This window comes from Syngnathus typhle, linkage group LG1 (assembly GCF_033458585.1).
Source record: "Syngnathus typhle isolate RoL2023-S1 ecotype Sweden linkage group LG1, RoL_Styp_1.0, whole genome shotgun sequence".
NCBI classification, from domain to species: Eukaryota; Metazoa; Chordata; class Actinopteri; order Syngnathiformes; family Syngnathidae; genus Syngnathus; species Syngnathus typhle.
Window position 1 is genome coordinate 21,734,101 of NC_083738.1, and position 21,241 is coordinate 21,755,341.

At 41.6% G+C, this 21,241-nt stretch overlaps 1 protein-coding gene across 7 annotated transcripts in view; it reads left to right on the forward strand.

The window, feature by feature from the left end:
* The window catches only part of dlg3 (discs, large homolog 3 (Drosophila)), a 71,531-nt gene that overhangs the window by 20,245 nt on the left and 30,045 nt on the right, over positions 1 to 21,241 (forward strand). For 5 of the 7 annotated variants that reach the window (XM_061273955.1, XM_061273990.1, XM_061273973.1 and 2 more), the window contains exons 5-6: positions 20,182 to 20,235; positions 21,124 to 21,174. In XM_061273955.1, coding sequence (XP_061129939.1) covers positions 20,182 to 20,235; positions 21,124 to 21,174 — 105 coding nt within the window. Of the gene's footprint in view, positions 1 to 5,260; positions 5,666 to 20,181; positions 20,236 to 21,123; positions 21,175 to 21,241 lie in introns of those variants that run through there. The other 2 variants (XM_061273981.1, XM_061274008.1) reach the window with 1 other exon arrangement.

A 21,241-nucleotide genomic window follows, 5' to 3' on the forward strand; every position in this document is an offset into this window, starting at 1 on the left:
CGTGCGTGCGTGCGTGCGTGCGTGAACGCGAGGTGCATGTGTTCCATGGTATCCAGGTGGGTTTACGTAACAAGGGAAGCTGACGCTGAGCGGATTGCGCGGCGTTTGCCCGCCAGGCAACGAGTGGAGAAAGAGGAGAAATGTCTCCGTTGAAGAGCGGCCGGATAATTCCGTCCACCTCGTGCCATAAATCACACGCCAAAGTCTTTTTCCATTGGATCACAGGTCACCGCTTTCATTTTGCCAAGATAAATCACTGAGCGTTTGCCCCCACTCCCGCGCCCCCGATCCGAGCTGTTTAATTGGGCACGGTGTTCATCAAGGTTTGTGTGCACATAAAAAAAAAAAAGAGACCGCAGATTGCACAGAAAAGCACGTGAGGTGAATGCTGTGCACGTTTCACAAACCAGCTTTGAGTCTCACAAGGGGATTTTCATCTTAAATAGCATAGCTTTGGTCATGCGCCCACATTGTTCATTCGGATTCATCCAGTCAGTCAAATCTTATTGGGACTAACACTTTAGCTGGGTTTCAATTCTCTAAGATTGCTAGGTAACTAGCTATAGTTAGCTGGCACATGCGTCCTATTGTTCCCATTCATAAACGGTGGTTGTCATTTCTTTGGTTTGGAATCAAAAATGGGTCGCAGGCGGGTGGTCAACAGTTACAGACGCCCCTTGAGTTATGCTGGTACTGATAATAATAATAATAATAATAATAATAATAATAATAATAATAATAATAATAATAATAATAATAATAATAATAATAATAATAATAATAATAATAATAATAATAATAGGTAGAGCACTGGTTAGGGTGCAGGTTCAATTCCATCTCCACCCTTCCCTGTGTGGAGTTTGCATGTTCTCCCCAAGCCTGCGTGGGTTTTCTTCAGGCAGTCCGGCTTTCTCTCACGTCCTAGAAAAATGCATTTTAGACTCACAAAGCGCTCCAAATTGCTCCAACTTATAGGCGTGAGCGGGAATTCCGAAATGACATTATTAATAAATGTAAAATAATCAATGTTTAGTTCAGCGGTTTGCTTTTCTTGGAAAAAAGTAGGCGGGGATTTTACGGGCCATTATTTTTAACAGTTATGGATGATGTAAGGATCAGGTTAATTAACAACAAATTCTATTGAAAAGACTTGAAAAAAATGATCAGTACAGTGAGATTTTTTGTTTGATTTCCTCTCAGTCAATGTATGTCATGACATTCATGATTTCGGGATTAATCTTAAATGCGTTTATTTTGGTATTGCTGTACAGGAGAAGGAAAGTTAAACACTTGTTCGAGAATTGTAGTTTACTTTATTATCCAGTAGTAAATTACCTTTTTTCTTTCCTTGCACTTGACAAATAATCTGTATACAATAAAACTAAAACACAAAAATAAAGCATTGTCATAATAAAAACAAATTAAAATTTGTCTAAAACAATCACCCTAATAAAATTATTTATGGGTGACGACAGAAAGATGAGAAACTGTTGAGGTGTGTCAAATTATTCTTGGAGAATTTTTACACAGGATAAGACAACTTTTAGCAGACCTTTGATGCCATCGTTTTTTTGTAACCGCAAATGAAAATGCATTCATTGACATTTTGACCAAAATCGGCTAAATGATCAGAGCGCCGCTAATCTCTGCCCCCTTTACTCTCAAATTTTGGCTAGTCGTTGATGACTGTATTTTCGCAATAAGGCATTGTAAAATCCTTCCATCACTCCTGTTTTACGCCAACCAAGGCATATTTTGAATTTGTCTCTCACTCCTTTTGTTATATAACCGTGCGGATACATACGTAGTACATTACTATGCTTCTTCATCTGACAGCGTTGAGCGGAAAATACATAAGGGCAGAGAACATTCCAGATCCAGGCCAAGGTTGCCAGTGTTGCAATCATGCGTGCCGTGATCAATCTGCTCACATCTTCCTCTCAAGCTGCTTTGCAAGCCACGCCCCAGCACCGCTCTGATTGGCTTCGTTCAAGCCGTGTGTCTTGCCGTCAAAAAAAAATAAATCCATGCTTCTAAAAGGAGATTGCGCTCCCTTGATTTTTAGTTCCACTCTCGCTACTCAGTAAAGCTCGGTACGTTGCGGTGAGACAATATCATTAAAAAGAGGTGAGCTACTCGTGTGGCGCAGCTTGCTGTGTGTGCCTCCTGGATGGACTGCAATGCAGATCCTGTCGGTTTATAGCAGTAAGCTTGACTGGAAAGCGCAACTTTTTGGGGAATAAAGTTGTTTTGTTTGCGGAAAAAAAAGTCGTCACATTAAATGGATGCATTTTGCTCAGTTTAAAAGAACAAATCTGTGGTAATATTATGATGTGAAGGTCTAATGAGGAATGAAAGTCATAATCCCTTTGTTATAATCCACCACCAATCAAACATGACGACCACATGTAGCCCTAAATGATGACGAATTTAAAAAGTCCCCTTAAAGTCAAAACGATTTGATTGCAAATTTATATTTTTAAAGAATCTAATATGAGAATAAATTTCCCCCCAAAATAATGTAATAGTATTTTTAAGTCAAAAGGAATTACAAAACACATTCAAAATATTGAACTAGGGCTACATTCTTGAAAAAGTGAGTTGAGGAGTTTCATGTTTATCTTAGTGCCAGGGAGCTGTGTTGAAGTCAGTTGAGGCACAAAGTACCTATGTTGAAGTGAGTTGAGGAGCTTCACTTTGACAAAAGCTTTAATTACAAAGTCTAAGTCAAAGTCTGCTTTATTGTCAATTTCTTCACATGCCAAGACACACAAAGAAATCAAAATTACAATCCCACTATCCCACGGTGACAAGACATAGTACACAGTATACATACAAGTAAACAACACAAAAATAAAAACAAGGAGGCACAAACAATGAATAGATAAAAGTGAAGAATAAATAAACAAATAACATAATAAATAAGAGGAGCAAAAAAGTGTGCATACAGCAGACAGTCAGAATATAGAATATACGTGCCATCTTCTGAAACTTTGGTGCTAAGTGACAATGTTGAGGTGAATTTATGAGGTTAATTTCAGCCCAACTAGTATTTTGCCACCATCATGACGCATCAAGTCTTCGTGCCAAGGAAGTATGTTGATGTGAGTTTCGGAGCTCTACTCAGACAAAGTAGTGCTTTTCTGCCTTCCGGTGGTATCGGTCGTACATGTCTAGAGTAACTTCATAATTGGTTTATATTATGTTTGTTTTAATGACACGCAGGTCCACCGCACAGTGTCGTGTCGTGTCGTGTAGTAGTTTCCACAAAATGCCCTTCTTATATAAGCTAAAATTTTGTTGGATGCCGTGAGTAATATTGTGACTAAATTGCGGGTCTTTTTTGTGAGGTGGGATGGATCTTTAAACACACAAGCAAATCCAAATTCTTTTTTATGCTTTTTAGTGGAGCACCACGTTTTGTCACAACAGGTCGGCAAAAACGGTCGGCTACTAAGGTGCAGTCATAGTTGTTACCACAGATCAGCGAGAAGACCGTGATATGTGTTCTGTATACATATGTATGTGGACGTCTGTGGGAGTAACCGAGGATAGGTTAAGAAAAAAAATCTGCAAATTGGCGGAATCACGAATGTCGAAGACTGCAGTGCTCATTGTTGTATTCTGTTTGTATGTTAAAGTAGCAGTTGTTTGAAGATTTGCAACTAACAGTTCATCAATGATCATTTTGACCTTAGCCCATCCATAAATTAAAATCCTTTTGTTTGACAAAAGTATACCATTTGTTTCAAAATTTTGATGTTAAAACATAAAATACACTGTACAGTTGACACCCAAGGTGTGGCCAAAGCCAGGACAACCACAGAGGTGCGACAAGCAACTAATTTGAGGGAGGCTCTACTGGGGTCACTGGAGTTTGAAATACGCGGCTTAGTTTTAGCAATTAGCGGATCGCACGAGGATTCTAGACCGACACACATGCACACTAATCTTTCCTGTGTCAGATGGTTAACAAGACAGTTCAAGGAAATTGACTCATTTTGTGTGTGTGTGTGTGTGCGTGTGTGTGTGAGTTTGTCTGCGTGTGTGCGTGCGTGTATACACCGTAGGGTTGCCAAAGGGTGGAATATTTGCAATACATTTCTGGAAAAATTCCAGTCAGTTTCCATGGGAAGTTAAACTTGGTAATATTGAGAATAAACTGTGGGAATTTATTGGGAGTAGATTGGAAGGCTGTGGCAGACAAGAATACATATCAGCAAATTGTTCAAGTGAAAATAATCAACGTGCACTTTTTGCAATCCTATGTGCGTTCACACGTGGGCCCTTTTCAGTCATAGCAGTGACGCTAAGGTGCACTTGCCCCTTTAAGAGCAGTTAGCGGACGGCTCTCCGCTGCTGCTGCCGCCGCCGCCGCTGACGGCTGCACTTGCAGCCGATTGGCTGAGCCCGTGGGGGTGGGGGGTGTTGGGTTGTTTTGAGGGCGAGAGGGATGCTGCTACGTCGTTGAACCTCCCCCATAGCGCCCTCCCTCCTGGCTCTCTCTCGTCACAATCTCCTCCCTTGCCCGCTCACATCCTCGGAATAATCCACATCTAGGGCAAGCTGGCTGAGAGGCGATCACAGCTCAGCTCCTCTCTGCAGCCTTGGAGAAGAAGAAGCAGCACTAACCCCTTTTCAACGCAGGGGGAAAATAGAAGAGCAGATTTCGACCGCAGCGGAAGACAAGGAGGGTCGAAGAGCAAGATTTTTTTTCCATTGGAGGACACTGTTTATTTATACATAGTGTTTATATAGCTATATATATTTGTACACACGCTTATAGATATTTATATATAGATTCAATTATCCTTGTACATATCCGTATTTGTGCTCGTTTGTTAATAGTAATATTTTTATATGTATTTGTGTGTGTAAATATATATAATGTATAAGCAAAACATATATATCCATATATATGTCCATATATATGAATTTATATGCGCATCACTGTGAACCAAGAGGATTCTCATCTCATCGGGGCTGGTCTCTGATTGTGATCGTACACAATATTTTCACTATTTGATCTTCTACGTCAAGAGGACAAAGACGCCGTGCCCATTTTGTATTTTTCTTTCTTCCTCTCCATCAAGCCCCCCCCCACCCCCCACCCCGCTTCGCATCCGAGTAGCCGAGAGCAACGGGATTTGACAAAAGAGGGCGGGAAAAAAATCTCTCAAATTCCTGTGATTAGTGCGCTTTTCCGCTGGCATCTGCGCTCCGTTTAGCCCATCGCGGCGCCGTGTGACATCAGCCCAGCGCCCGCCCAGCCAGCATGCACAAACACCACCACTGCTGCAAGTGCCCAGAATGTTATGAGGTGACCCGCATGGCGGCCCTGCGCAGGATGGACGCCCCCGCCTATGGAGGAGACTGGCAGGCCGAGCCCTACGGATACCCGCCCGGGTACGGAGGAGGCCAAACCTTACCCGCCCCGGCCTCTGGAGGAGGAGGCAACATGGGCGGAGGAGGTGGCGGAGGAGGAGGAGGAGGAGGGGGCACCTTAGGAAGAAGTAAGGGGAAGATGATGTCTGGCGGTGGGCCTGCAGGCCCCAATCCAAAGGGCCAATCCAAAGGGGGGCCCAAAGTCAATGGCAACAACTCAAGTGGACAAGGAGGGTGGTGGCCTGAGTGCACCTGCACCAATCGGGAGTGGTATGAACAGGTAAGCTTGGGATTTGGTCTAGGGAATGGTCAGAATAACCATTAATTAACTCCCCTTCAATCTGCTTAACAAGCTATGATGGAGGGTTTCTTTGGGCCTGCTTCTGTCGTTCACTGTTTTCAAATCTAGACTAGCTGAGAATGAAATGTGATTAGTTCACATTTCAAATCTAGATGAGCTTCCATTGCCTTTTTCCATGGGTTTTGGTGTAGGGAATGGTTCTGATAGTTGTTCTTTAGCTCTTTTCAAATCTCGACTGGATAGAATTTGCTACTATGATTGAGTTTTGAGGTAGGGAATGGTTCTGGTTCTTGTTCTGGTTCAGGAACCCTCTTCTCAGACAGACTATCCAAGATTGAGTTTTTTTTTTCTCTGGGCCTTGGTGTAAGAAATAATTGTGGTATCAATTTGTTAAGTCTAGACTCGCTAAGATTGTGGGATGCTTACGGCCTTGTCTTAGGGAACGATTCCATTTACTAAACCCTCTTCAAATTTAGACTCCAAACATACTCACTCCATACTGTTTAACGCCATTTATTGTCCATCACTGTTGCGCATCTCAAATGCTAACCCCCCCCCCCCCCCCACATACAAATGTAGCTGTACTGTCGAGTAAAGCACCTACAATATACGGTAGTCTTTTCACTTTGTCACCCCTCAGCCTTTCCAATGACTGTGATTGCAGAAGGCAGCAGTGTGGGAAGGACAGAACAGGACTGATCCAGTTTGAGTGCACACATGTAGATCATGTTTTTGCATTTGATGACTAAGGCTTATAGATTGAAATACGCCTGGGCTTCTGTGCTGATTCAAGTGTCAGAGAGCCCGAAAAGAAAATGGTGCATTTTTTTGTCAGGAATGCAGTTATGTAAAAATGTCTCATCACAAGCTTGGTAACGGAAACACTTGAGTGTCGCCTCGCGGCTCGTTCTGTTGAGATGATGGAGATGCCATCGCTTGCTTTCGTATCGATGGACTCCATTTTATACAGCAAGGATTCCGATTTAATGAACGTGTCCTCCGCAATGCTCACGCCTGTAAGCCTGTCATGCATCCAGCAGACATTATGAATGAAACCCTTGCGTTACATGCGTTACATTTTGTTTCCGAGTGTATTTACATGAATGACATCACAGTTGAGGGGAGGAGGAGGAGAGGGAGGGGGGGGGGTTAAAACGAAATAGAGCCGAAGCTTCCTCGGAAGCGTTAATTAAACAACGTGCATGTGTGTGAGCTCAAGTGGGGGGAAGGGCTGCGCTTGTCGAGCACGAGATTCAAGGAACGGCTTCTTCCTGCCATGCATGAGTATGTGGCAACGTAGTGTGGAGCCGCCGCACCGTCGTTCATTTATTTATTTATTTATTTATTTATTTATTTATTTATTCTACGTCCTACGCTGCATCTTAAGCTGCGTAGCAGTAGAAGCAAGGAGGTGAGAAGGCAAAGAAGCAGCAGCAGCAGCAGCACGGGCAAAATGGAGGCTGAGTATTTCAATGATGCCCCTGAGCAGAGACGCAGCCTGGATAGAGATAAGGAAATGCGGTGCCTTTTCTCCCCTCTCCCCATCTAGACTCTGCTTTCATTTCACAGTCGCCACACTGTTACTGTCACCCAAGTCATATGTACACCGTTCGTCTATTGTTCATAGCCCAAGATTTTTTTTTTAGGATAAATATTTATCCTTTACATTAGGATCGCTTACCTATTTAAAGAACTAGCCACCAAAATGTTTGCAGATAGAGATAACAATATGTACTTCAGTTTTTCACATATTGAAAACCTTATCTTGATGTCATCAACATGCACCGAGAAAATTGTACCATTCTAAACTCCGTAGAGCAAGTATCCAACGTGACAGTTCATGACGATGCGAGTCAAGTACGGTGTGCTAGAATTCTGTGGCGATATAGGCTTGGAAACCAAGAGAAATAAGCCAATAAAGGCAGGTGCTGTGGCGAGGGGGCGGCCGTGGTAGTTGTGCTGGCTTTGTTGGGTTACATAAGAGGAGGGAGTCAGTAGTGCTGTTAGAGAAAGAGGACCCCTGACAGGGTAGACGAGCATCTGTCCCTTCAAACCAAGCCAACGGTGTACGAGCAGAATGAACTCGCGCCGACAAAATGCTCATCCTTGGGAAACGTGGTCAGGAAGCTCCACTAGCTTGATGCTAAGATAACATTGAAACCTCCAAGACGGGCTAACGGAAATAAGCATATCGAATGATAATTGCAAACCTTCAAAGAACTGCTCCTTGAGCACACGCAGTAGCATCGCTTTTCACAAAACAGAATTAAACATAATATACAGACATAGTTAAACATCAACAAATTCAACCAAACCATACAATAGCAAAAGGCTGCTAGCTTGATGCTAACATAATATGAAACACTAAAGACAGACAAATAGAAATTGATGCAGTATAGATGTTAGGCTAATTATAAACTACCTTCAAACAACTGCCTTAATTTTTTTCAGCATCCGCAAATTCTGCTCAAAGCTGAAATCCTGCCTAGCAACACATACGAAACAACTGCGCTACATACTAGCTCAACTACTATAAAAAGGGGACACTCATCAGTCAAAGTATTGCTGTCTATTAAAAAGTAATCTATTTATGAAAAACAGACAGCGCAGAAGGTTGAATAATCAGAAAAAAGAAGAGCCCACAATTTTTGCAAATGGAGTCTTGTAAAGCTTTTAAACATTCTTTGGTCCATTTCAACAAAATTCGACGTGAGTCACAAACGTTAGGATTCAAATCAATTCAAACTACATGAAGCATAATGGTTTCAGGATTTCATTCCTTTTCTTCTGTTTATTTATTTTTCTTTCTTTACAACCAGACAGGCTCAATCTCTTCTCCCAAATCCTCCTTTTGTTTATTACAGGTCCTCCGTCGTGTTTGCACGTGGCGTGGTTTTCGATTAATTCACAGGCACAGTGGGCGTTCCGTGTTGAACGCTCCCATAGGTGATTACCACGTGAAAGCCTGAAGGCCTCGATCAGAAATGCGTGCGCGAGCGCGTGCTCGTCTTTCACAGTCACATTAAGTTGTCTGTGTCACTGGCGCGTACTTCCTTCCGTCTGATGAGATTTTGTCCGCACTGATGCGATTTGCCCTTCCTTGTAACCACCACCTTTGAGTATAAACAAGCTTGTCATGTTTAGGTGTTTGCGTTTTGGTGCTGATCCTAGCAAGTTTTTATTTATTTATTTTTTCAATTATTTCCACCTTCCATGTAGTATGATGGTACAGCTTATAAGCAAGATGCAAGTTTGGTAAAGTCAGCCTTGGTGGAGTTGCGCAGTTTCGTCTTGTAATATTTTTTTGTTTTGTTTTTTAACGCTGTCCTGATTTGCATTGTTTGAAGATTGAACCTCTTGCTGGGGTTTTAGACTTAGACTTAGACTTAGACTTAGATAAACTTTATTGTCATTTTGTAAACACCGGGTGCACGCAAAACAAGATTACGTTGCATACGGCTTTCAACATTTTGTGGTTCATAGTGGTTGGTGATTGATTTAGCCTCTTTTGTGATGACGGGCTGCATTAGTAATCTTTTGGATATCCTATCGATTATTTCATCGATTAATCAGGGAATCGCCGTTGATATTCTGTAGCCGGAAGTGTGCAACAGACATCCCTGCAGAAACACACAGCATTGGTTCTGCAAAAAGTATTTGAAAGAAAAACGATAACTTTAGTTTTGATCCCTACATTTTTGTTTCAGCCAATTTTTGTGGTTGACACAATAGACTCAATCAATTTATATACATACAATACATTGTCCTACCTGTAAATACATTTGATTCGGGTTGAATTGACTTGTAGAAATATTTCACAGCAACATTAACTCAGAAGACATTTTTCATTACTTAGCATTTCACCTGTTGACGTTGAGCTATGTACCTCAAATCCTAGCAAGATGCCATTCGAAGGATTTGCAAACTCAAACCGTTGTATCCAAGAGATGGAAACTTTTTTTTAAAAAAATTATACTGTATAATTGACACCTCACACAAAAAGAGAAGGAAATACTTTGTCAACATCCTCAATGTTCCCTTAAACATCACTCTAACTGAAATCTGCTATCCTAATGCTAACATGCTACAGAATGCAAAACGTAATTGATGGACGATCAGAAATTAGCATGGATGATAGCATGGACGTTAGCATAGATGTTACTGGAATTCTAATCTTTCTAATGAATGCCGCACATACAGACTCGCTTTGCGCTTATGGAACTATTACTCTTTAGGGCTAATGTAAAATCGAGAAAATCAGGGTATGGCGGAGACTTCCATTTGAAGAAATCTGGTATTTCCATTTACATTTCTTCTCTACGGCCGCAAATGATATGATGACGTGCAAATGCACATGCCCACACGCAGGTGCCCACACACGGTTGCCCGACAGAGAGTGTCCTAGACCCACGAGAATAAAGAGAAGCGAGCCTGTGATCAAGAGGAAAAAAAAACCCCAACAACAAGTCAGACATACACTAGGTGGTTAGTGCCACCATTGCATGACGTTTAACTCCCACGTTGCACCTCTGCAGTGCACCTCGGAGGTGACCGAAGTCCTATGACTACGCCACGACATTCTGTTTGCTCATTCGCAAAAGTGGCCAAAGGACTCACACTTAAGTGCAAGTGCTGCCATGGCTGAAATTTTCCATCGTGATCCAAAAATACACACAAAAGAAAACATCTTAAATTGTCATTCATGTTATCTGTAATATAGGCTACACAAAAAACTGATGAAGAACTAGTTTTGAAATCAAAAATGAGCAAAACCTGTTCACATTTTTAAAAAGATTAACGGGAATAAAATGGATAGCAGCATCTCTTTTTTTTTTTTTTAGGTGAACTTAATTTGCCATTTAATTAGACGCGTAAAATCAGACTCGATGCACACTTTGTCTTTGCGGGCCAAATATAATTACACGGTGGGCCAGATTTGGCCCGCAGGCCATAAATTTGACACCTCTATACTAGTGTGTGTGAGAGGTGGTCGTGAAAATGGACATTTTTGCCACGACATTGCACTGGAGCCGTTTTGCTCGTGTGTTGAAAGGTTTTACTGGTGAAAACAAAAGGCAGACGAGTGCACGGACAACTCAATCCGCTGGTAGCATATAGTAAAAATAAATGCTTTGTGTGATCCTATGTTGGTCCTCCTCCTTGCCAGACAACAGAAGGGAGGGCACTGTTACTTGTTAATCGTCTGCTTGTTTTATGCGGTTCATTTGATTGATTTTTTTATTTTGCCGACTAGCCCAGTAAAATGACGCCACGGCGGGCTCCCAAATCAGCGATGGAGGGCCGCAGGAATATGAGCTGCACTCAAGGGACCTTGGGTGGAATTGTGGGGCAGAGTTAAATGTAACGTGGCTATTAATTAAAAGAAAGAGTTGTGTATTGGGCAATAGATGCAGATTCATGCTTGAGTCTTGAATCTGGCTTAAAAGTCGCCACGCTTTGTGTTGCAGTGAGCCAAAGGCGAGCATCCTCTGCAAGGTAACGTCCCCCACACAATCGATACGAGTGGAGAGCTCCTGAAGCTTTCTGACTCCTCTTCATTTTTGTGGGGGTGTGTGGCTAGCTGCTCAGGCTGTTATTACTTTCATCCAGCCATTTTATCAGCTCGTATGTCGGTCAGGGCAGAACATTGAGAAGAGACATTGCAGCTTCGGGTTCATTCCAAACAAGCTTGTTGTTTTGTTTTTTTTCTTGACTAAGCTCAATTTTTCAATTGTAATACATCTTGGAGTTTCTACTGTGTAGAACAAGAAGTGGACCATATCTTATTTATTACCACACACGTCTAGGGTGTACCTTCTGAACAGTTACTCAAATTCGATTGACTTCACAGTGGAATGGAATTCATGCTTTGGCAAGTGAGCCTTTAGCTGTTTAACATTCTTAAAAATGTTAATGGAAGAGATCTAATGTCTAATCCTGTCACATGCACCTTTGACGAGACAAATGATGATGAAAGAGCGTTTTGGGCCCCGTCACATAAATTAGCTAACTCCATCCATCTGTCTGTCCGTCCATCCTCATCAATCATGTAGTCAGAAAATTATCATTACATATTCATCAATCCGTCCGTCCGTCCGTCCGTCCGTCCGTCCGTCCGTCCGTCCGTCCGTCCGTCCGTCCATCCATCCATCCATCCATCCATCCATCCATCCATCCATCCATCCATCCATCCATCCATCCAATCTCTCCAAAAAAAACAAAGACTGACTATGGCTATTCCTGAACAAGCGGGGACGGCTTGGGAATGTCTAAACTTATGTTGGCAGTTTTCCCCACTGCATTTTTCATGTCTTGCTGCAAGTGTAAAGTACATGACACACATTTCAACATTTGTCGTGAACTCATGCATACATCTTTAATTCAATGGTGCATGCGCACGGTGCCATTATGCTTCAAGGACATTGGCTTGGATGAGACCAACATTGACTTATTTTGGGGTAAAAATGTGTCGGTTGAGTGGAGGTTCGATTTTGTGTGTGCGTATGTGTGAGTGTCCGAAGAGCCGAGGACAATTTGGCGTTGCTGTTTTAAGTGCCATCTCTGTCTAATGCATTATCCAAGCAGCCCTTCAGCCATTTGGTCCGTGTGTGCGTGCGTGTCATCTCCCCCATCCTCCGTCCCCCTCCTACATTTTTTATGGTCGGTCTGGATTCGGAGAGAAATCGGCGACCGCAGCAACACGCTGCGTCTCAGCGTTCTCACTACGCATGTCGGGAGGGTTTCTACACAGACGTACTTGTCTATCAGTACATATTTTTACCTGTTGTTTTACGTGAATAATTTATCATCTGTCCATCATTAAGAAATAGTCGATGATCACAGAGTACTCCAAAACAGCAACCACATTATAAGACAGGGTGATCCATTCATTTCAGACAATAATTCAAACCCATAAAAAAACAAAAACAGGCTTGCTAAGTAAAATCCGTGACGTAAACGACAAATTGCGATATAGCAGGGCTGTCGTGGGTCGACCAAATCTGTGGGGGGGGAAAAAAAAAACTCCTCAATTCTGTTGTTTGGGTTGGACAATAGAAGCAATCCCAGTTTAATAGCATGTATGATTACACCTCATGATAGTCTCTCTCTGTCTGTACATGGTTTCTGCGGGGTTATTGTCTTTTCATCCGCTCAATTCTGTACGTACATGTACATACCGGTGAGCAGTGTTAATATTCTGAGCCTCTGACGTAGGCTGCAGTGACGTCACAGGCTGACTGTCAGAGATTTTGGATGAATGCGAGCTTGACAATTTGGACGGATAATTTGTCTGCGACATGTCCAGCTCACTGGGCCAGAAGCATATAGTTGCATTGATATTTATATTTGTTGCGGTGAAATAGGTGGCCAGGCATTGAGTTTTAAGCTTCAACAAGCATGGCAAAAATCAAGTCAGCAAAATTTGCACGTAAGCCACATTGTATATGATACATTGTGATTGCAATCACATATATTTGTTTTAAATGGTCCATTCTCTTCCTTTCCTCACTTCATTGTTGCTTAGTTAATGTTTGCTATCAGTTAGTCGAACTGGCAATTTGACCTCATTTTGCATTCATTCTGAATTGAGATTCCGTACTTCCGTACTTGTTTATGTTTGGAGTTGGGGTCCTTCTCAGGACATTAAACTGAACGCAACAAGGCCGTTCAGGTTGTCTTAGCTAGGACTAGATTTTGAACATGAACTAACAAAGCCCGTTTTCTCTGTTGAGAAGAGAAATGACAACCTGAACAATCAATTGCGTTTGACTCTCTTGCCCATTTGAATAGAATGATGGGAAGATTTGCATGTTGCCATTGCCAAATATGTAATAATCGTAGAGTGGCTTCTGCAGTGTTCGTTGTGGCGTTCCGCTGGTTTGACAGCTTTGCAGGAAATAATGTCAAAAATACATTTTCTCTCCAAAATAAAACAAATCACTCACCCGTCGCTTTAATACCGACTTTCTTTTCTAAGACGTGTCATGTAGTTCAAGACACAACAGTCAAGCCCTTTACCATAAATACCAAGTCCAGTTGAGTTTTTTATTTTGACTTGAAGCAAGACTTATAAATCTAACTCTAGAGTACATTTCAGAGTTTGCACTCTTTTGCTTTCACTTAGACTATCTAGAGGGGCACAATCGGTTGATCTTTATCCAGAGTCCTTTTTTGTACTTGTGCTCGACAGGGCGGGAAGGAAAGCACAAATAAAATGGAGGCACGATGAAGAGAAATGGATGAGCTAAGTAATTACCCGTGGGTTTGCGAGAGGTGTTGTCAGGGTCTCTCCATGTGGTCAAATGTGCTGGCAGATATGTACATGCCGAACAAGACGATGAAGCACAGTAGTGGGCCTTTTGGATATCAAGAGCTTCATTGTCACCGCTCTGTTAGCTGAGAGCCCGCAGATCCCGATCAACCCGCTTATAAAACCCAATATGCGCTGTTGCGGATTAATATTCGCTATTAAAATGTCCAATTATGTAATCAGCCAAATCCAAGCTGTGCATGCGCTCAGCGGAATCTCTTCTCATCAGCCTGATCAAAAGGACTGACTGTGAAGAACGACTCGGTCTGATTTGCAAGAAACGTTGATGATATTTTGACTTTCATTTATTCCAGTGCCGCGTACATTTTTTGTTGTTGTCGGAAGAAACGTAGACGATATTTTGACTTTCATTTCTTTTTTCAAAATGGGAAGAATTCTAGACATGTAGTGGAAGTCAGTGCTTCTTGAGTCAAGGCGCATTTTTCAGTGCAAAAATCTCAAGGCCAGCTACCCCATATATATTGTAGTAAATCAATTTACTCACAAATATAGTATTAGGTGTGAAATCTGCATTTCTTTGTGAACTCTTAGTGTTGCTTTTATTCCGCCGTGTGAAAAGCAGCAGGTGGTGACACAATTTAATTGTACTTGTTACTTGTTTTAGCTGTCCTGACACATCACTGACATACGTAGATAGAGCAAAGACATTAAAATAATCCAATTCAAATTTACCAAGTGAAATTGGATCATATCCTTCAAGCCAATGGTTGTCCATTTTTTTTGCAATTGTACTGCTCCCTCATACCTTCTTTGCCACTTTTTTTCCGTGCTCTTCATTTCATTGCATCGGATGCAGCTCAGTGCCGCATTTGCGAAAATGAAATCTAAAAATGCAGGCAAGTCTTGTTCAAGTTCAGGCTTGTGTTTCATTCATCGAGTCCGGAAACCGACGACTCAAGTCATGTGACACGAGTCGAGCGCTGCGAGGGAGGCGACCCTGCTACGCTGACCTCCCATGTTGGCGAGGGCGGAATGGTGTGATGTCACCGATGTCTCGCCGCGTTGATGTGTTGAATTTTATTCTGTGACTCACTGTCCTGGCTGCGGATGTGCTGATCAAGAGCATTGAATGGGTGCAAATTTTGGATTTGTTCAAATACAAGGATGACACAGCGCGGTGTACAAGCGGTTGACATGTCTCCCTCGCACAACTGTGCTTCACAATTCTTTGATTTGTGTTTTAGTGTTCCACTAAAAAACTCGCCTCCCAAAGACGAAAAATAGTCATTTGCCGTTATTTTACAGCATCGAGACAAAATTAAACCCTTTTGGATTGCGTCAATTGATACAAATTTTGCACCAGTTACAAATTTGCCAACATTTTGCTAATAAAGAAATCTGAGTCTTTTTAGTTAGCGATTATTCTGTTGTACAGTATGAACGGCTATGCGTGTCAATTGTACCTTGCGCCATCTAGTGGAAGAGATTTTAATAGTTTTTCTTGCCTCTCTATGTAACTGGCACAGGCACATAAACAAAGAAAAAAATAATACATTTTACGGAACATTTGGACATTTTTTTACAACACCCATAGACCTACATTGCGGAGAAAAAAAAAACAACAGATTCTCGACTTTCCCTTGAAGGTGACATTTGCCATCCAGTAAGCCACAGCGTGCGTTTGCAACGCCGCATGAAGATGAGGGCGGCTTGCCAACAGCTGTGACGGACTATTAATTAATTACGCTCTTGTCGATGTGTGTTGTGTTGGGAAAGACGAGGTGCGGCCTTGTGGGGTTGTGCGTGTGTGTGTGTGTGGGGGGGGGCGTCAATGAGGGGGCGACAGTCACGGTGCTCAATCACGGCCATCCTATCGGAGAACTTTAGAGCGTTAATGGAGCAGTTTTACGGTCATCGTAATTAATTTCAGCGCGGCTGCTTATTGGAATAAATAAATAGCTGATTTGCGCACGTGTTGCGGCGGCAGAGACGGAAAAGAAACCGGTGACCTTTATGGTTAAGAGATTCTCAGCGTATCATCTCATTAGTGCGCCTTTTGTTCTTGACAACCGACGCACCCATCCTATCGCAAGGCCTTCGCCGCCGCATCCCCCTGAGCCGCACGACCCCTCCACGCCGCGCCGTGAATGAGATGTCGGCCGCATGGTAATTAAGTCGCTATTGATTGGACTGCAGCGTGGCATGCGGCGGGCCAATGACAGCTAAGTGAGCAAGCAACGCTGACTACATACGCTCATATATTAGTGTTTCCCAAGCTTTATTGAGCCAAGGTGCATATTGTATTTTACTGTAGGAAAAAATCTCATGGCACACCATCATATAAAAAAGAAAGAGGAGGAGAAGGTACCCTGCTACTAACCTTGAGTAATAATTGTTTTCCCGTAGAGCAGAGAGATTATACAGTTTATATGTCTGTGAGTACGGTTGTATGCTCCGTTTGAGTTTCAAGTAGCGCTTGCTTTAAGGTTAATAATTATTGTAGCATCTTAGCTAATATCCCGTAGCCCCTCTCTGGCCTTTCACAATACACGCTGCATTGTGCTAGTGGACTTTTGTTATTATGTGGTTTAGTTTAACATTTAGTTGTTTATCTCAAACAAATTATTTTAGGTGCATTACCTGACATGTTTCGGCTTGTACTCCCACCTTCATCAGAGACTTAAACTTGACTGACTTCATCAGAGTGAAGTTAATGCACCTAAAATAATTTGTTTGAGATAAAAGAACCAGTGAAGTGATTAAAAAGGAAAAACAAAATGAACTTAGTACAACTATTTAGTTGTTTAAATATTTGGTCTTTCATTTCATTTTGGTTTACAGTATGTGTCCGTGTGTGTTATAAAGTAGCAATTGTTTTAAGGTTTACCGTTACTGTGTTACATGTTAGGTTTGAATTAGCGGTTGTTATTGTATGGTTTAGTTTAGGATTTGGTTGCATCAAGGAAGTCAACCCGAAAATGCTCTTTACAGTGTGATATGTTATATGTGCCCCTACTAGTCTAAGCACAGCATTCTGATTGATATTGACTTTTGTGGAATATGAGTTAAGCAGCAAAATCCACGCGTTTTTATCCATCTCAGGGGGCAACCATTTCGTCACTTGCTGTTGACTGAAAATGACATCACAGTTGCCAGGTCTCATGTCACATTTAATCACAGCTCAGCTTCAGAAAACTGGTGAGCCGTGATTGGTTGTGACTAAGACCTGGCAACTGTGCTGTCGTTAATATTTGTGACCCTGTGATCAGAAATGACTCTTTTGAGATTTAGGGCTGTCTAAATACTGTACATTTGACTTACTGAGAAAGTGATGGGGGGGGTGGTGTCAGAAAAAGTCACTGAAGTGTTGAAATGTCAATATATAATATACGTATACATAGAATAACATAGTTTGGGTTTGTGTGTGAAAAGTTTAGTAATGCGGACTAATGAAAAGTTTGGCGTGAATGCGCTCCGAAAGAGTGGAACAATTTCAAGTTGGATGTTTTTGAATAAATTTCTTTATTCATTTGAGGAATGCGTAATATGAATATGGAATATGTACATTTATTAACATTTATGCATAGATTTGGGAATGTTGTCAAGCAAAATTTGTAAAGGAATAAAAACAATACAGCAATATTAGAAATATAAAAAATGGTTCCTAGAATGTCCTGATAGAGCAGTTGAAATTGGAGATGGTCTGAATCAGTTCACAAATACGGAAGAATAATTCATTTTAATGGCAATTTCATGACATGAGACGTGGAATTCTGGGAAAATTATTATTGAACGAGCTTGACGGCAGGGCATTGAAAAGTGACAGAATGATGAAAAATAATGACTGTTAGTATATGAATGAAGATTTTGTCAAATAAAGCTTTTGAGTTGAAGCATCTACGTGAAGAGGAAACGCAGGAAGGCAAAAAAAAAAAAAAGTGCCGCGAGCAGCGAGGTGCAGCAGAGGGATGCTGCAAAGTAGGCCTGCTGGCCAATGCTGTGTTCAGGCAGTGGTTGCCATGGCAACCCATTGATTATTTAACAATTGGGATGAAGCCTGTGCCCTGCATTCACTTCTGTGGGTGGCGTCACCGTCTCCAGAGTGAACCACACATTTGCCACGTATACACTAGGTTAACGCTATGTAAAGTTGACTCTTTCTATTATTTATGCATGGTTGTGTATTTTTGTGTTCTTATGAGGCTTGCGTGTGAACTACCATTGGATTTTTATATTATGTTTATTGCACATGTAATTTTTTTTTAACCATTTAACACCCCTGCAATATCGTAAATTTGATTGGAATTTTAGAATTACCCGCTTAGCTCCTTTGCATGTTACCATGATTTGCTCTTTATCTTTTCTTTTCCGTTCACATTTTAGTTGCAGTCAGTGTTAGAGGATTAAGGTTACAATTTACTTGGCAATAATCTAGAAAAAAATAGATTGATTTCTGATGTAGGCTTTTAGATCAATGCCTCCAGCGCATGTGCAACCTGGATTGGCATCAATCTGTGAAATGCCGCTGACTTGACCTCTGTAATCCTTAGCCTACTTCCCATCAAAGGATTATCCAGATGGGGTAAATTGCTATTTGGTCCTCGATGGCCTTACTGGAGCACAGACAGACAAAAATGTGTTCTAAGATTTGGTACTTCTCTACTCACATGCTTTCAAATTGAGCGTATTCTTCTTCCTCAAGGCGGCCGACAGATAAATGTGGATGACCATTCTAAGAACTGGGGGGGGGGGTTCTACTAATCCGGTCTAATCCTAGGTACTTGATTCGTTTGCTCAATGTTAAACAAACGCATGTTGAGATTATTTGTGCTGAGATTATCTTGTGTTTTTTTTATGTCAAACGGCTGTTTTATCTTACTGCTATCTTGATTTGGTGTCTGGATTCACTGATTCCCACGTTATTTCTTGACTATAAATCCCATGATGCACTTGGTGCCATTTATTTTGGTTCCTTTTGTTTTGTTTTGAGACAACAAACATGCAATTTTGTGTTTCATCTCACCATGTTGCAATTCTCTTGAAATTTGGCTATTCTTCATACTTACTTTTATAATCTTTAATACTCCCAAAGACTATTTGTTTCTAGTATTGTGAAGTTTGCTCAATTCTAATTCCATTTTGACATCGGATGTCATGTGGAGGGTTCACATGTATCCAGAGAACCTAGACTCTCCTCTGAGCTCTTCTTTGTTTAGCATACAAGTGTGTTGACCTTCGGCCATAAATATGACCTCTTTCATCTTTAACACTGGATGCGGTTATTTTCTATACTCCAAACGCGCACACACTGGTCAAAGATTTATATTAAATGTCACTCCAGACTTTTGACTGCTACTCAGTTGAAAATAGAGACTACATGCGTGTATATTTATTTGCTTTTAATACAATGTGCAGTATGATGCTGTTATTTTTAGTTATTCTATTATGAGAAAATTATATAATCATCATATATCGCATCGTATCGTATTATATCATATTATGATTGAGCTGAAAGTGAGCTTGTTGAAAAATCATCATCATTGTCATCATCCTTTGCACACAAATCATAATGCTGATTTATTTGGAATCAGATGGAATCAGAATTTTAAAACATGTTAAATGTACAGTAAAATGTTCAGGGGGACACCCTGAACCAGTTGCCGGCCAATCGCAGGGCACACAGAGACGAACAACCATCCGCACTCGCACTCACACCTACGGGCAATTTGGAGAGCTTAATCGGCCTACCATGCATGTTTTTGGGATGTGGGAGGAAACAGGAGTGAGTACCTGGAGAAAACCCACACAGGCACAGGGAGAACACACAGGAAGGGTCAGAGCCAGAATCGAACCCACAATCTCTGAATGTAATAAATCACAATAAATTAACAGATTGAGTCACGTTCGCATTTTTTTACTTTGCTAAAACGTTTTTAGAATAAATCATATTTATAAGTCAAAACTGTTTAAATCAATGAAAAAAAAAAATCTCTTTTTTTTCTTTATTTGTTCATAGTAATCGAATAAAATGCACAAATGTTTGCCCCACATTTAAGTGTGTGTGTGCGCTTTCTTTTGTGTTTGTTGGCGGTCTCCGGGCCCCTGTGGTCATTTTCAGCCCTTCGCACCTTCCTGCACCTTCTCATGTGTGTGCGTGCGCATGGCGTCCGGTGTGCAGCCGCCGTCATCTGCTGAGATAATGTGTATCTCTTCATATTCACAGGCCAACCCTCCCCCCATCATTGTCAACGCAGACTCACTTGATGCAGGCTCTTATGTAAGTATCTCCTCCCTCCCTCCCTCCCTCCCTCCCTCCCTCTCTCTCTCTCTCTCTCTCTCTCTCTCTCTCTCTCTCTCTCTCTCTCTCTCTCTCTCTCTCTCTCTCTCTCTCTCTCTCTCTCTCTCTCTCTCTCTCTCTCTCTCTCTCTCTCTCTCTCTCCCCCCCCTCACACATAGTCCGTTTCCACGTTTGTGTGTGCGTGAATGTGTGTGTGTAGACGTTTGCCATGTGAACATCCACATCCATTATACATTTGACCTTTAACCCAGCCTTTCGTTTTTGCTAGGGCTCCCCATTGCAGGTTTAGTGTCACGGCCGAGACGCGGAATAAACTCAAAATCCGATTTCATTTGAGCATAAACCGCAAGTGTTAAAAATGTGAGATTTTTTGCTGAAGCGTTTTGGTGTGCAGTGCTGCTTTGAGATACGAGTGACTCAACTTTCGAGTTTGGGTGATTTTGTTTTGCTTAAAGTCTGAGCAATACAAGAAGTAACAAGACAAAAAGAAACACACAAGCAATACGTGAAACCAAGAGAATTGCACCATGTGGATTCAACAACCGTAAAAGTCTACGAGCTTCAAGCTAACACAATGCAAAAGTCTACAGCTAGGCTCACAAAAGTAGCATCGGTTTTGTTGTCGTTACGACTATTGCGGGCAGGGATATTTGAACAGCCAATACAACAAGACAACAACTCTCGCAGGCATATATTCTTTATCCTCTTAGTCCTGTGATAAAACTGTTGATTTTTTTGGTGCTGTCGGTGACACTTACAAAAGAATTTCCCATGTTTTAATTAAACTGAAGATGAACATGTGTGTATGAGGGGGGCTAATACAAGCCAGCCTTGCTAAGTAGCTTTTTGTCTTTTCTTGTGTCACAGGTGAACGGCAGCGATGGCATGTACAAGTATGAGGAGATCATCTTGGAAAGGGTAAGTTAGTGCTATATGGCTACTTGGTTATGTGCTACATCAATGCAGCAGTCATTGAACGATGGAA